General features: G+C 38.5%; 1 protein-coding gene across 4 annotated transcripts in view; it reads right to left on the bottom strand.

Moving 5' to 3' along the window:
* The window catches only part of TAX1BP1 (Tax1 binding protein 1), a 55909-nt gene extending 39600 nt beyond the window's left edge, over positions 1 to 16309 (bottom strand). The window contains exons 1-3 of one of the 4 annotated variants that reach the window (XM_082285456.1): positions 16044 to 16309; positions 15438 to 15589; positions 13067 to 13249 (exon numbers count right to left, since the gene is read on the bottom strand). In XM_082285456.1, the coding sequence (XP_082141582.1) occupies positions 13067 to 13243 (177 nt within the window). In that variant the 5' untranslated portion in view covers positions 13244 to 13249; positions 15438 to 15589; positions 16044 to 16309. The remainder of the gene's footprint in view (positions 1 to 13066; positions 13250 to 15437; positions 15590 to 16043) is intronic. The other 3 variants (XM_082285455.1, XM_082285458.1, XM_082285457.1) reach the window with 3 other exon arrangements.
* Positions 16310 to 17064: the final 755 nt, after the last annotated feature.

The following is a 17064-nucleotide window of genomic DNA, read 5'->3' as shown; positions in this document are numbered from 1 at the left end:
AGATTTAGCATTAATTTTATTAAGCTTGTTACCTAAGGCAATAAATGGGTCTAAGGCAATAAAAGGGTCTATATAAAGTAAAACACCAGACAGTTTTCACTGCATGTTAAACCACTATTTGGTACATTAATTTTTTTTTCTGTAAAGATACACATTTCTATATTAAAAATACAAAAAGATTAATTCTTGATTTTATAGTGGGATTTTCTTAGTGTAGGTTCTGCCATTGTTGATTCTTTTGTGTCCACAGTCCAGCTGGTTCATCAGAAAACAAAAGGGGGGGGGGGGGGGGGCGCCAGGAGGAGGGTGGGAAGCTTTCTATGCTACTGTAAACATCACAATTGACTTTAGAATTTTTTTGACAACTTCTGCAATGCCGAAGACCAGCATTTCACTGGAATGCTAATTCTCTCATACATACACACTATGTCTGCAAAGAAAAAAACCAGATCTGCATGAAAACCTAACTCAGCTAAGTCAGCACAGTCTTCCTGCTACCTTCAATAAACATCTGCTTTGAGAGTTTTCCTAAGAGTGCAGTTCTGTACAGTGGTGAGCCACTGGCACAGGTTGCTCAGAGAAGCTGTGGAGGCCCCATCTCTGAGAGTGTTCAAGATCAGGCTGGATGGAGCTCTGAGCAACGAAGTCTAGTGAGAGAGGTCCCTGCCCTTGGCAAGAGGGTTGAAACTACACGTTGTTCTTTAACATCACTTCCAACCCTGACCATTCTATGAGCCTATGATTCTACCCTCTGAAGATGTATATTCCAATAGGCTTAAAATACATGCAACTAAACCAGAAAGACAAAGCAACTACGTCAATGCAGTGGATATTAATAATAGCATAATGGTGGAGGAAAAGAAGAAATACATTTGATTTATGCCACTGATGAAAAAAAAATACCAAAAGCCAGGTGTCATACAGTTTATCAGTGACTGGGTATACTGACAGGGAAGAATTAAGAAATAGAAAGGGAATAAATTGTTTCCCAATTTTTATCAGGTAAGACAATATTTCAAGAGGAAGAAGAAAAAACAAATACCCACACACAAAAACCACACAACAACCAAGAAAAGATTAAGTTAGTAATCATGATTTTCATTGTTTCAATAGACAACACTTCCAAACTCCAAGTCTCGAAGTTCTCCTTCATAAAGAATACATTGCAGTAGTGTATTTTAAAGGCATTAATTGCTGGGTTTTGAAAGGAATTTAAAAAAAGGAAAATATGTTTAGATAGGCAAAGGCAAAGAGAACATCAGAGGTGAAAGTAATTCAATAGCAAAACAACAATTATGTATGTATAGAGGCATACATTTCACGTATGTAAATTAATACATAGCATTAATAAAAAAAAATTCTGAATAGATTATTCCATAGATGTCCATTCACTTCTTCACTTATATATTAAGAAGTATGGAAAAACTAATGTCAAAGATAATAAAGCCTTTTTTATATTCTTAAAAAACGCAGATTAACAAACTTGAAACCAGATGAAATTCTCATTTTCAGTCGCTTCTGTAAGGCAACCAGCATTAAAGACAAGCGGTGCAGGTGCTCAACACATCCACTAGAATGGAATCACCTACTGCATCTTAGACCTATTCTTAGCAAAAAAGATTTCTAGGATATTTCCTATCAAGCAGCTTTTAAAGACGTCAATGAAATGAGATTTCCCGGAGTTGTTATTCCGACACTTAAATATCTCAGAAATAACAAGGAAAACTCTTCCAGTAACTTGGACGTGGTAAAAGGAATTTTTTCTCGATAAAAGTTCACAGGAAAAACATTTTGCAAATTTTCACATTAGTCATGTCTTCAAATCCAACTCAGATGTTACTTCCCCTTTTTTTTCTGAACTTGCTTTTACTTCAGAAAAGAGAAGCATATACCATTACACGGTGCCCTGAACTGAAGCACACAGCTTTCTAAACGTAGTTCTTGGTGAGTGAAAAGTCAGCATCTTTTTCGTTTCAGAAAAGAAACAAAATTATCATGTCCAGAACAAATACTGTATAGAACTGAAATAATCTTTTCATCTTACTCCAGTTTTCATTTCTGTTAAAAACCAAAATATGTACACAATGCTTCTGATGCTGTTTTCCTGACTAAGACAACATTGTTCCTTCTGATAATTAACACTGGAAACTGCAGAGAAAAAACAAACTCCAATGAACATAAACACGAAAATGGTCCCTATAGGAGATCAAATCCATTTCTGATGCAGTTTATTCCAGGAATTCTTTTTTTCTTAGATACCACATGTTCATTTGTAAATTTAGTGATTTATCCTGAAACCAAAAGTTATTTTTATCAATAACCTACCTGTAGCAGTAATCGACAAAAGGATTTTTTGAGGTAATTTAAAACTTTAGCCATACTGATACAAACAAAAAGAGTAATTATGTAGAAAACAAATACCTCTCCTGGTCTGTTTCTCAGTAGGTACCGTATTTTAAGTATAACTAATCTATGGACTGCTGGTAAGGAGAGAACTGTGACACGTCAGCAGCTAGCAGGAAACACCCTGGGAAGTTTACCCCACAAGTATTTTCTGTAACAATTCCCCACATTTCTGGTCATCCATCATCTGTTTCCCCTGGCGAGACTCCCTGTCTTACATTCTTATGATCATGACAATTCCGTTCTTTCTTAATGGGCACATGCAAGTTATCAGCAGGTGTGGATTGCCCAACAGCTCGTCACAGCACAGAATTTCAGAAAATGAGGGTTTTCCCTGCTACAGGTTCCACATGTCAAAATGTGACAATGCGCAGAAGGAAGTATGAACAAATCTCATCTTCCTGAATACACTTTAAAAGGAGAAGGTGAGTATTCTGCAGCAAAGCAAGCTAGCTCATTAACATTTTTCATCATCCTTCCTACATAACACTAAATATCATTAAATTCCACTGTGTTATTTCTTAGATGGCAGAAACAAGGAGCAAAGCCACATAATGATAACTTGAGAACAAAATAAAGCCAAATTTAAGTAATCCGTGGTTTAGGCGTAGGATGCAGATCATTAAAAAAAAAAAAAAGAAATCTGTTTTTTTAGCAACAGGTTTTAATAAACTTTTACTTTAGTACTTTATGTCTTTTGTCAACATTCTCTTTAGTAAGCCTAGTATGGAGTACACAGTGGTTCCAAACTACAAAATACTGTACTATATATATACTATGCACATATACATAGTGATAAGCTTCTCTACAGCAACGATTATACGATCACAGATATAAGACTATAGCACACAGTGGATGGCTCAGCAACGATTTCAATGTGATCCTTGACGTAGATATTTCTTTCAGCTCAGAAAGAAAACCAATAGTTGTCTAAAGACAGGGCTAAAACTGTATGGATAAAATTTAACAGCACTTAAAGGAAAGTAAATAAAAATTGAGATAAACTAAAACCAGTGGCAAAAGCTACAAAGGAAATCAACAAAATATGAAAAATATGAAGAGAAGATGGGAATAGTCACCAGCAGCCCCACAGTGAGTTTACGTGGTAAGTAAAACCCTGTAGCTTCGGAAGCAAAACAAACAGCATCCTCAGCAACATCAGGCATATTAGTTTGGAAAAATAGTTTCATTTTTAATTACAGGAACCAGAAAAGCTAGACTATTTGTCTTACTGCTGATCATACCAACAAAACCTGCTACAAATAATATGGACTCTCTTCCAGTTAGTCTCTGAAAGGGAAGAGGAGTCCAGATTCCCCACAAGAACCCATTCTATGTGAACACCTTACCTGTACTACACTGACAGGAGGAAAATGGCTATTTAAATTGTCAGGCCTCTAAGAACAAGAGTCTGACCATTTCAACTGCCAAAGCAGCTGATATGACTAACACTGACCATCTCTTTTCATGAAAACATTATAGAAAACAAACAAATGCTTGTAAGAAAGATTTGAAACTTTCATTTCTTCATTTGAAATTCAAAACTATGAAAAAAAGCCATTGAGAGAAAATATATCCATTATAAAAATATATTTAAAATCAAGTCTTCAATTATACTGTATCATTTTTTATTTCCTTCATTTACCAAGCAGGTTCTAAAAATTTATGAAAATTATGAAAATTTATGAAGCTGCAAGCATATTTATTTACATTCATAATTAGAACTTAACAGCTGTTAAAAGATGCTAACAAGGAGAAAGTGTGGAAACCTACACTTAATTTCTGTTGAAGACTCACGTGAAGTTAACAGTTCTATTTTGGTATGAAGAATACATTCTTATGTATCAAAATGTGAAAGCAAAGTTAAAGTTAACTTCACATCAGCTGCAAAAAAAAACAAAAAACCCCCCAACACAACCAAAAAAAGTCAACTACAACCATGAAACCAAGTTCCAGTCAAAGTGCTAAAGCTGATGCACAGTAGTACTTTCTTACTATCAGAAATCTAAAATAAATGAGAAATTTCCATAGGACATGCTGGGAAACTTTCTCTGAGCCAGGAAGAGCACAGTACCCACAGTTTATTAGCTCAACTTAAAAACCTGGCATGGGCCATGGCAAACATTACAGCACCCCAACCCACATTCAAGCACACCAACATTGCAAATTACAGAACTCCAACACAAAACCTTCTGAAGGTCAGAGGAGGAAAATGAAGAATGACCTGTCAAACTACACTTGTGAAGCCTGAACTCAGGTTCATCTTCTGACCAGCACAGTAGCCATCTGTGCTGACACCATTACTTTTTAAGGAATTAATTGAAACCTCTGAAAACATTTTGCTCGAAGTTCAAAACTCAAAAAAATTGAAGCATTCTTATTTCTCAGTCCAAAGTGCACGTAAGACTTTGATGATGCAACTTTCTGAACCCAACAGAAAGAAAAAAATCCATTTTATAACTGCATTAGACAAAGTATCTGCTAACCTGCTATTCAACACATTCTTCTATATTCTCTACATTTAATTCTCTCAAACTCCACTCTGAAATACATTTTTAAGTTAGACAGCTGTGCATAAATGCAAACATTCTTGCTTTCCTTCCCAAAGTTAACCAAGAGATTAACAATCCAGAAATCAAACTGTATTTTCACCTTCTCAACCCATGTTTTTATACCAAAATATGACTACATATCATTTATCCCACAAAAAAATGTCATATCCAGATTAGATTATTATGTACAAACAATGTATAACCGAAATCTCATTTTATTTAATTTTTCCTCTATAAAATGGAAAGCTTTAATAGGTCATTACAGAGTAATCCACTCATGATATGCCTATTTCCTACTTTTGGGCAAAAAGGCTTATTTCAGTTTAGGACATCATAAACACTTTTCAGCCATATAAACCAACTCAGTAGCCACAGTGGAAATGCTGAAGCCTGGTAAAGGCTAAGAGTCCAGCACCAAGTACTTTGCAATTTGGCTGCGCAAGCAGGAACAACTCCGCTGTCCCATAATACTCACCCTAGACAGGTTTTCCGTCTACTAATAAATAGACATGTAATCATCACAGAAGTTTTTTCTTCTTCTATGCTGCCCCACAGATGTAAGCCCATTTCTTACTGCAGCGTCATACAGTGAGATTAGCTTTCCCATATTTACATTTCACCCACAGTATGTTTCAACAAAATACCTTGAAGAAAATTTGCCAAATAGAAAAATAAGTGGGGGATGAGGGAGGGAGCCTAAACAGGGAGTGCCTGTCTGTATAGCAATAATGAGTGATCCAACCTGAGGGAAAATAATAACCACTTTATTTCACTTTATCTCCTCCAATTCTCATCTCATTCATCTTACACAGAAGGTAAGCTTTTCTAAGGCAAAAGCTCTACCTTACAACTGCACAGTGCTGTCAGTGTAAAAATTAGTTCCAAATTTGTTTTCATTTATTGAGTTTCAGAATATAAGATTTTTCTGATTTCCCATTTTGTTAAATTTCTTTCCTTTTACAATCCCTCAGTAAAGTCAGTCAATTCAGTCTCGAGACAAAGTGCCTTAAAGAAAGACCACCAGCATGGGAAGCTCATTTGGCATTTTGCTCCCTGGCATCAGAATGCTGTTACACAGCTGAAAGAATAGCAGAGTTCATTCTGCTGCATTAACAGTGCCTGACCCATCTGCAACATCAGCAAGCCAAAGAAGCAAACCCAGGAGAACACTCGTTTAGCTGAACCAACTTGGGCATAATCAGTGGGCCTTTGCTGTAGATACCGAATTACAACCCAGTTTAAAAAAAAAAAAAACACAAAAAACCAACCACAAAATTTATCACAGTAAAAATTATGCCCTTTTCTAATTTAAAAGGTAAATTACATAGCTGAGAAAGAAATCTGGCAAAGCACCCTAAGTACTGCAAGAAGACAACATGCTACCTCTGAAAGATGCAAAATTACAGATGGTAGATAAGGTTCTGGATGTATGTTATACAGTTTAATTACTACTGACAACAGCAAGTCAGTAGCCTTTCCATGTTCCACATGGTAAGAGACATTTACTTTGCTCCAAACCACAGACAGCACAGGTGTCTAAGCAAAATACCACTGAAACCAGTATCATAGGAAGTGATTTCTCTAAGCAGGTTTGGTTTGGGCCATGAGTTAAACCCTGAGTTAAAGCAAGGTTACTTGAAAGTCACAGCAATGCCTGTGCTACTGTAGCACATAATCTACAACAGGCAGCTACAAACACTAAGTTCTTCTAAAACAACTAACAGGAAAATGAAAACATCTGGGTGCAGTGAAGCTCATACCAGCCAAAATTACTGAGAGTTAACACTGACACACCACTGATGCAATGTACTTTTGAACACAGCAAATAATGGTATCTAGATAGCAGTTCTGAAAGAATAAAACTGTACAAAAAATTTCAGAACATGGACATAAGGAAAAGTACTTATTCAAGTATATGGTAGTAACACAGACACTTCAAAACAAGTAAACAAAGTCAAACCTTGGGGGTTTTAGTATGTCTGTGATCACCTCATACCACATGCAACTTTGACTTACCTCAAGCCAAGACGCTTAAGCCTTCACCTCAGACATTACCTTGCTACTCATGCTGGGATTAAAACCAGTTATACAACAGGAGCCCTAAGGTTGAGACATTCTTGGGTAGAAGATGGTTGCAAAGTACTCTAGATTCTTTATGAAAAGCTGTAATCTCAAAATGTTCTCCCAGTCCCAGACCTGAAGAAGTCCATCTCTGCTGAATGTTGCAAAACACGTACATTAACTTGGACTATTGCAAACTTACGGTATTTGTTGCAGTATCAAGGTACTGTGAGGATCCTAAGTTATGACCGTCTCTTATTGGTTGTATTTCTACCTCATAGTTCAGAGCAATGTGTCAAAATGATGTTGACAGAGTGCCTAGACCATAGGATCAACTTCCTCTATTAGGTATATGTCAAAATAAATATAGAAATAATGTGAATTCCCTAAAAGTAAACCTGTTACATATGTAAATTACTGTCCAAAGAAATGTATGACAGATCAAAGATGAACAAAGCTCCTGTTTACTTTAGGAGATAAGCATGAAAATGTATTAAAAAAGAGCAAGTGGGGTTTAAGTGAACTATTTCCTCGCTACCACATCTCATGAAAACTATCAATTAGCAAAATCTCTTATTTCAAAATTATTACCAGCTACTGACTACTTCGTTATGCCAATTCTACAACCTACTGCACCGAGTAGTTTTCGAAAATTAATGATACTTGGAATAAAATGGTAAGATTTCTTGTCAAAGGTAACATCACATAAACCCAGATTATCCTTCTCTTCATCTCATAAAGAAAATAATGCTTCCAGGGACTTCCTTTTTTAAGCCAAGTCTTATTTACTTTCCAAAGAAAGTAAACCAGAAACCAACAGAATCACTCTAATTCACAGATATAGCAATTCTCAAAAACATTCTGAATTCCAGTAATTCTTTTCCCAACTATTTTAACAACAGGACATACTGCCCACTGCACATTCCTGTATCTATCATGGCCAGCTGTGCAGTGATGATATCATGCCAGAAGAATGGTATTTCTATATGCATGTGGCAAATACATCCAGATGTTGTGTTGTACTTCAGAATGTAATCTGTATATATGCAAGTAATTGTTGCTTAAGTTATCAATCTACAACAAAATCAGGATATTGAAATGACTCACACAAGATGTACTGTTATTTACAGTCCAAAGGAGACTAAATAACCCAGCGTACTATACAAAGATATATCTAAACTGCCTTAAACACAAACACCAAGTCGTTTCTTAAATACAGTATTAAACTGTGTTACAAAAGTTTTTGACCACACATCAAACTTAATTCTGAGATCTGCTATAAATAAGGACATTGAAAAGACAGAAATTAAGTTGCATGTAAATACAGATACTGCACTGATGCACAAAAAGTAGCTCAGGCTTGGCCTTGTAAATACTGAGTAGTCCCTCTGAGCAAGAGGTACTTTTTGTGTTCAAATAAGTTACTAAGATCTTCCCAATTCTGGTTATTCAGTTTTTCCATATGTAAGGTTACCAGAATGTCAGCTCACCCTTTTTAAGGTGTGGATATTAAAAATGTTGAAATTAAGAAAGTATTTCCTTTTCTTCTCTAGGGATACCCTGAGACAGCCAATATCAAAGCATGTCTACAACTTGTCAATATCCTAGAAGAAGGGTAAAGTAGATTACTTAGAAAATTATTATCAACTAGAACTGAGGAACAGAAAAGTTTTGATGGAATAGTTAATTAATAACACAGCAAGACTGAAGTCATTAGTGTAACATATGTAAGACTGATTACCTGCTGATATTGCAGGTCATTCCAGCATGCCTGTCTCAGCTAAATTACATCTTCAGAAATGCACAAAGTATTATGATATACCCCACAAACACCTACACCTTTAACAGTACTCTCTTGATGCAATGTATCTTTATAATGCCCATAAAAGCCCTTCCCCATGCCTTTGAGATGTAGAGAATCTGCCTCTCTTGTATACTGAACATCTGACAGCCCTGTTTGCAGACATATGCTCCAGAGAGGCAGGCGCTGCCTCCTAGAAACCAAGCAAGTTTTCCAAACACTTCTGCAAATCTGGTCTTTTCATATTAATAATGCAAAAAATATCACTCGGCCATATGATTACTTTATTTTACAGTCATGAGATGTAGACTTCCCTACCGGAAATTAGGACTACCTACAGACAGGCCAGTTTTGCAACCAGATGCAGTGCACACATTAGTTACTTTTCTTCATTTCAAAGGTTTAGGTTTGGGTTACACTAAAGGCCTCTGCAGATTCTGATTAACCAGAGATGAGCAGAAACAAATAAAGAGGTCTTGGATCACTCTAGGAATACAGCTCTCCTGTGGAAATCAAGGCTGGTAATCAAGGATGGTAAGTCTTCTCACCTTTGACTCCACACTAGGAACCATCAGGTTACGCTGCACAGAAACCCTCAGAAGAGGGAAAGCTGATCTCAAATTCTAGTTCTCGTAAAACTGCATGAACAGGAACTCAGGCTCAGGATGTCCATGCCAAATACTAGACTAGTACTTATCTGAAAAAATGTCTTTTTTTTTCTTGGTAACACACAAGGATATAACAGATCAAGATCTTTTAGCACTTGATTACAGATGACTCTCCAGAATATCATAAAAGCAAAAAAACACATAGCAGCAATGACAGACAACAGATTTGAAGACTGAGTCAAAACCTGTGTTTGAGTCCTCTCCTGTAGGGGACAAGTAAGAAAAAAACCACAAAACTAATAAAAGATGCATATGCAAAACTTCTGCTCTAAAGCATAGAATCTTCATTATTGTACTTCCCACATCTCCCAGTTTTTGCCAGATGTCCAATACCAGAATTAGTGTATCCATTTAGATACATCTAGCTTGTAAAAAAACTGGTATATCTGAAATAATTCCCCTATATGCAACATGACTCTTTCAGTTTATGAATGCTGGGTCTTCATTTTTCTGAAGAACACAAAATTACTTTCCTGGGAACAGTTTTAAAGATGTTACTGCCACCACGAAGAGCCTTCGCTCATTATTACTGAAGTTCAACATTTAGCAATTTATGCTGGGAACAAAAGAAAAAGAATCCCATTTCACCTACAGCATCTGCAGAGAAGTTGGTAGTGTCTTAAGTTTTACAACTTCAAGTAAGGTGCTCTTAAGAAGAGAATTCTAAAAATGTTTGAAAGAAGTTTCAATTGTCATTCCACATGAAGCAGCCATGTCAATAAAGCAGGCACAGCCCTTCCCACATACAGATTCCCAGTCCCCTTGTTTCCATCACAGTGATGCCAGCACAGCTGCCCATTGCACCACACCATGATCAAACTGAAGAACCAAACCAATTGTGAAATAAGATGGTAAAAGCCGGGGGAAGAGAGGCTGTATTTTCCTGGCAGATCACCCCACTGATCCATTTCACTGTGCAGCTGCACTAACAGCTGGACCAGCAAAACAAAGGCAATAATATAAGGATACAGATAACCAATATTTACTCAAGACATCATTGTTGCTGAAGAAATGCACTTGCATCCTAAATAAAAACTATTCACTTAAAAAGGTACCTAATTTTTTACCTAAGGTATTTTTTCAGTTCAATAAAAAAATTCTTATCTAGCCAGTAGAGCAAACAAGACAGAATACTGCTGAAGCCATTGACCCCTAAAATTCAACAAAAATCAACATTAGAAAAAAAACCAACAAAATGTTCACGGAGTGCAGGAAGAATCTTACTTCATACTTATTTCCTATACCACTCTGAAGTTACCACTGTTTGCTGGGGCTTTTGCTGAGGTTTTTACTTTTTTTTTTTTTTTTAACTAGGTGCCTTTTTCATCTGTGCACTATTCACTATTACAACACTAGTTACCTTCTGTGCAATTTCAGACAAAGGTTAAATGACACCAGCTTGAACAGATTTGTTTTCTAAGCAACTTATGCACTTCAAAAAGACAAGGTGAACTTTATTCCCTCTACATGAACAGTCTGTGAATCGACACTTTGAGTTCTATCACAAAAACCCCACTTTCATTGCATACTAGGCCAATACTGAAGGTCATTAATTATTGTTCTCATAAATAGTCAAGATTTGCTTTTGCCTTTTTTTTTTTCAATCACAGACTCACTTTACTAAAATTGCATTGCATCCTTCATAGGTGTTTAAGAGAGGTAAATGAAAAAACCCCTGCCTGCTTTCATCAGGTTTCAAGCCACTTCCAGGTGCTTTCTTGTTTGTTCATGAACAATCAATTATCTAGAAGTCACTCATTTTTACACTCAGATCACAGTGCAGTACAACTTCTATTATCTATCCCAAGATGACTACATTTTCACAGTTTATTTTACTGCAAACATCACACATACATATTTGTAGACACAGATACAATTAGACAGCTGGCTCCATTTAACTCAGTGTACTGTAACTATACTAAGTATATTCATAACACTTAGTATAAGCTGATATAACCACTGAAAGAAAACCATTTTTATTCTTTTCTCATCTTTCAATGCTTCCTTCCCTTGTGCTGATGAGAATTAGGCAAACTGGAAATTCAGTTGGGGAATACCATTTAAAAAATCTAGTCACAAAAACACCGGTCTTAACCTCAATCAATTCCCTGATTTGATTCACCACACAAGAACTTGTTTCACATAAAGAGGAAGCACAAGCAACAAGCCACCCTGCATGAAAGACGTTTCTTTGAGCAGAAGCACTACCTTATGCCAGTTCAACGTGTTCCTCAAATGACTGCCAAAGTATTAGTTAAAGTGGAATAAAGTAGAGTAACTTCAATAGTTTACAAAACCTATCATCACAGTCAGGATGAAATCAGATACCTGTACAGTGTACACAGCATTTTGTGTAGTCACTGAAAAACTGTTTTCCAACCTTTTTTTTCTTTTACCTACTTAGTAATTCTAGAGCCCTGATTGCCTCCCTCACTTAGGCCAACAGACAAAGCCATTACATCCACATTTCAGTAATTTCAAGATGCTTATGTGCAATATAAACAGAACCTTCTATAAAGTTTTGATAAAGAGGGTTTTTTTACATTTCACGAATACCATTAACTAAACATTCAAGTGTGCTCAGTTACATCATTTGTCAAAACTTTGCAAATAAGACATTTATACACTTATTTTAAAAAACAACTTATTAGGGAAATGTGCCTGTTGGTAAGCTAATGCCTCCCTGGGCACAATTTAGTGACTATACAGTCACTGCACATAGCATGAAAAATGCTTCTGCTTTGTTACAGAGCACAGTATTTCTACATTGCAGAGGAGTAATTTAGCTTGAAGACTCACAATCTGCAGATTACAACGAAGTCGAGCATTTATTCTTAAACACTGGACTCAGTTCTATGTGAAAAGCCCTACAGTAACAAATTAGACTGTCACCCTTCTCCCCTCCCCACTGCCAAAGCATCACTTCATTAAAGCCTGAATCAAAACTTCTATTAAATAAAATTCAAATAAGGAATTCAAGCATCATCTATTAGGAGCCATACTGACAAAGATACACAAATCAAGGTCTTAAACAGAAGTAGATAAAAAAATTAATCAATTTCTAATCCCATAAATGAAACTTTACTAACCTTTAAAAATATCTCCAAATATCTTTTTTTCAAGGATCTGTTTTGAATAATTTTAGTGATCTATATTGTTCAGCCTGTTCTAGCAACAAAAATTAGTCAGGGATGTGGGTCAGGTTATCTCCAGCTTAGTTTTCATTCTTTGCGCACACATTTCACATGCACTGTCTCACATTTTTCACACAGTCCTGTTCACAATGTCACTCTGTAACCACACATCTCTTCTCAAATCATCTCCATTTAATTCTGTACACATTAAACCTTCCCCTTTACTCCAGAAGACTTCCAGCTGGACTCATTCCTCTAGTTTTGATCTCCAGTTTGGTCTTCGTTACAAAACTGACACTCCTAACAGCAGGAACCAATACATCACTTAAATGACGGTCAACTTAAAGTTTATGAGAGAGCTTTTACTCTTGCTGAGATTTATCTTTTTAAACTTGCAAGAGAGCAAGCAAACATTTGAAAAATAACAATAGATCAAGCATAACTTACCTTGAAAATACCAACCCAGTCTTTCTGATGAGGATGGATAAACTGGGTCAGAGTGTAGTGACACTCAAGATGTGTGTTTGGAAGATAACTTTTTGCAACATTTTGAAAAATCACATGCGCAAAATTGGAGGTCTGCAAAGTGCTAGCTGAAGACGGAACTTCTTGAAAGGATGACATGATTATCTGTAACAAAATTGTAAAAGTTGTTATTTGAACATAGTGGAAAAACTAGTTAAGTTACAAAAATTAATCTAGTTGAAATACACATGACAGAAAAATCTAACTATTAGTTCCCCTCTTCCGAAAACAGAGAGCCATAGACTAAATTCATGAAAGCACACTGCCTCAGCATCACTTCAAAACAACCACCTCTCAGAATAAAAGAGCAGTCATTTCACCAATGACATCAAGATGGAGAGAAAGCATTGCTTAGCTGAATGCCCCCAGTATTATATCTCAGTGTCAGAATATGGAAAATAAAAGCAGTGGTGTGAAAACAAAGCAGGGTTAATGAAAGATTCTTAATGGTTCTAGACAGGGTAGAGAAGGAGAAACAAAAGTTCCATAGTTTCCCTGCTTTAGACTTTTCACAAATCTCTAGTGCTGAGCGCTTTTCACAGCATTTTTACACATGAAGTTTTTTGTCTCCTCTCAGTAGAAGTATCAAAGTTCCATTTTAAGACCTTTTTTTAAAAATAAGAATGTTTATATGAACAGGACGATTTAGTTTGGTTTGGCTTTTTTCCATACTTCTTCGAAAGAGTTTTCCTGCCTGTTCAGCAGTCTGTGGGCATCTTTTACTATTCTCACTGTAACACACACTGCATGTTTAGCTTCATTACCATAAACAATGGCCTGCATTGATAGCAGGAACATTGAGGTATGCATGCAGTTGGAGGGATTAACACTAATCAGTTCGACTGCAAAAGCTTTTAATCGTGCTTTCCAGTCACCACCTCATTCAGGATACATAGTGCTACAAACCACAGTAGCACAAGATGCTTCACAAGCTGAACAAGAACATCCCTTCCTCAGAGTCGGCAATATCTGCCAAAAATATAATATATGCAACTGAGAAGTTTCAAGTGTGTGATTCCAATGTACAATCACAATTTTGTTCAAAACATCTGACATTAGGAGGTTTAGGGCCTTATGTATCTAACATTTCTAGAAAGATGAGCTATCCTGTGCTTGCAATTGCTGTTGAAAGTAATTTCATACTGACCAAGCACATTCACACCTTGAAAGAGGTTAACTGCCAAGTGTGTGACATAATATATTACTTTCATTGAAGATACATGTGGAAACCAAAACCAAAAAGAGACAGGCACAGCAAGCCCCAAGCAGTTCAAGGATTAAAAGCTGTTTGTGTATCTCCCATAGCCTTTTAAAATTTCACCAGTTACAAAACAAGTAGTGATAACCTTGTGCTTTCTGAAACAAAAAGCACTCTGAAGTAAACAGGTATCCATCATGCAAAACAAGGAAAAGGTAAATACAGGGATTTTTTTTTTAGTTTTAATCCCTCAATATTTTAAGCTTACTACTGCTCGATTTAGGCTAACACAGGAAGTACATACAGGCAGCCACAACAATATTTCAGTGTATCAGATGTTAAATAAAAAACAGTCTTGTACACTGACCAACATAGGTTACAAGATAAAACACCAAGCTTGTGAAGATTAATAAAGAAAAACAAGAACTTCCACAAGCAAGAAACTGAGTAAAGATCAAAACACAGTTTTCTAGAGACAACATGACAGACAATAAATCATATCAGTTATGCAGCTTCAGAGTCCAGAAGAGTAAATGCTACAGCACAGTAAAATCCTGACGACCCCCACACATATCAAAACAGAGGATTACATTCAAGGCATCTCTCAATTCACTCTGAACTATAAATGGTATGCATCAGCAATTTCTATAGTTCTAAAAGAAAAACAATAACCTTAGTTATTTTCAAGTGCAACAAATAAATTCATTTTTAGTAATCCAGTAACTTAACCAAATAACATTTACATGAAATAGTGGGTTTAATTTTCATTAGCCAGAATAAATACAAAAAAGAGTAAACACAGCATTAATAACAAAATCAACTGAATTTTTTTCAATAGCTCTATTTTTAGAATTGTATAGTTCAGCCTAAGCACATATTACAAAAAAAATAAAAATAATAATTAAATACCCATTTCTGCACACTCGTCGTCAGCTGAATACTAGCCCTAGTGGAATCAATAAAGGCAGGCTGGTTTCCAAGCCCAAAGCAGAACTGTTCACAAATCTAACTTGTGCAGACCAGCACAATCATCTGGGATTACTGCTGCCTAGCAGGAAAATCCCCGGAGCTTAGATGATGCTCAGATCTACTTACAGTTCAAGGATAGTTATGGGGATGCTGGGTGCTTGCTTGCTTAACTCACAGCTACCGGCTAGGAAACGGGAGAGGAGGAGGAAGAACTACGCATAGGCTTCATTACTGACATGACAAGCGCTTCCCACGGGAAGGCTGAACGACGCCTTTGGCTTTGCGCAGCGGAAAGGACGGCGAAAAGGAGGAAAAGCTCGTCAGGCAGGAAAAACAAAAGCAGGACGAGCCGCACCTCCGCAGTCAGCTCCTCCTGGAGTCCCAGCTGCGGTCCCAAGCCCCCGACACCCGAGCCCCCGACACCCCCGGCCCCCAACTGCGCCGCCTCCCGCCCCTTCCCCGCCGCTGCTCCGCCACCTGCCCGACGCGGTCACCTTGGCTCCGGGCCTTTGCCTTCCCCCCGGGCAGGGGAGCCCCGCCGGCTCCCGCAGCCCGGCCCCGCCGCTCCCCTGCCGACCACGGCCGGCCCGAACAGCTGGCGGGGGCAGGTGGCGCAGAACCGCGGCCTCACGACCCGGCCGCCCCGGCCCGCCTCAGAAGCCGCCAGAAGCCGGCGGGAGAGAGCGTGTCAGCCCTGCCCGGCCCCCCAGCCCGGCCCCGGACAGCTCTTACCTAGGCAGACGCGGAGGGCGCCGAGGACATCAACACGGGCCTCCGCCACCAGCGCCGCGCAGCTCCGCCCGTCCGCCCGCGTCACTTCCAGCCCAGCGCTGCCGGCGCGGGGCGGGCCCCGGCAGCGATCCGGTTGGAGACCGGAGAGGCGCCTGGCGGTCTCCGCCTGCCCCAGGCACACGCCCGCGGTGGGGCTCGGGGGATCGGGTACAGCGGTGTGTCCGGCGTGTGCCCGAGCGGGCTGCTGTTACCTCTGTACGGCGCTGCCACGGTGCCCTCCCGTCTTGTCCGTGATTACAACATCACCTCTGTCGCACTCAGTTACCCGAATTAATCATCCCCTCTTCCGTGTCCGACGTCAAGACACAGGCGTGCCGTCACCCTGTAGGTAGCCACCGTTAATCTGCCAGCCTTTGCAGGTCTCGCCAGGGCAAGGGAGCGGTGAGATAAGAGCGACTGTACACCCTTACACAGGGTTCTGCCTGGGTACCTTGGCGGATCTCCATAAAAGGACGTTACATCACACACAACACCGATTCAGAGAACCGCGGAAGCACAGAATCATTTAGACTGGAAAAGACCTTTGAGCTCATTGCGTCCAGCCTGTGACCGATCACCACCTTGTCAACTAGCTCGTGGCACTAAATGCCACGTCGAGTCGTTTCTTGCAGGGGATGGTGATTCCACCACCTTAATCACTTTAGTTGCCACAAGTTTATACAGGATTAATAGCTTTTATCACATCTGATAGTTTTAAAACAATCTAGATTTAAATGGTTTGGGCGTTAAGGCTTTTCCGACTATGCTCGCAACTACTTCACAGACTCCACTCAATTTTCATCCAGAAACAGCTCATAGAGCACTTAGCAGAGTCACAGTGCTGAGTAAAAGCAAGCGGTGATGAGTACCCATCACTGGCAGGCAGGATTTGTCCCAGCGCACTCAGTGGTGGTGGCCACTACAGTCTTCAAAATCATCTTAAACTCTTCGCTGCTACCATTTCGTATGTGTTTTCACGTGT

This window comes from Coloeus monedula (genome assembly GCF_965178545.1).
Source record: "Coloeus monedula genome assembly, chromosome: 1".
Lineage (NCBI taxonomy): Eukaryota > Metazoa > Chordata > Aves > Passeriformes > Corvidae > Coloeus > Coloeus monedula.
This window is presented reverse-complemented; position numbering and strand designations above follow the sequence as displayed.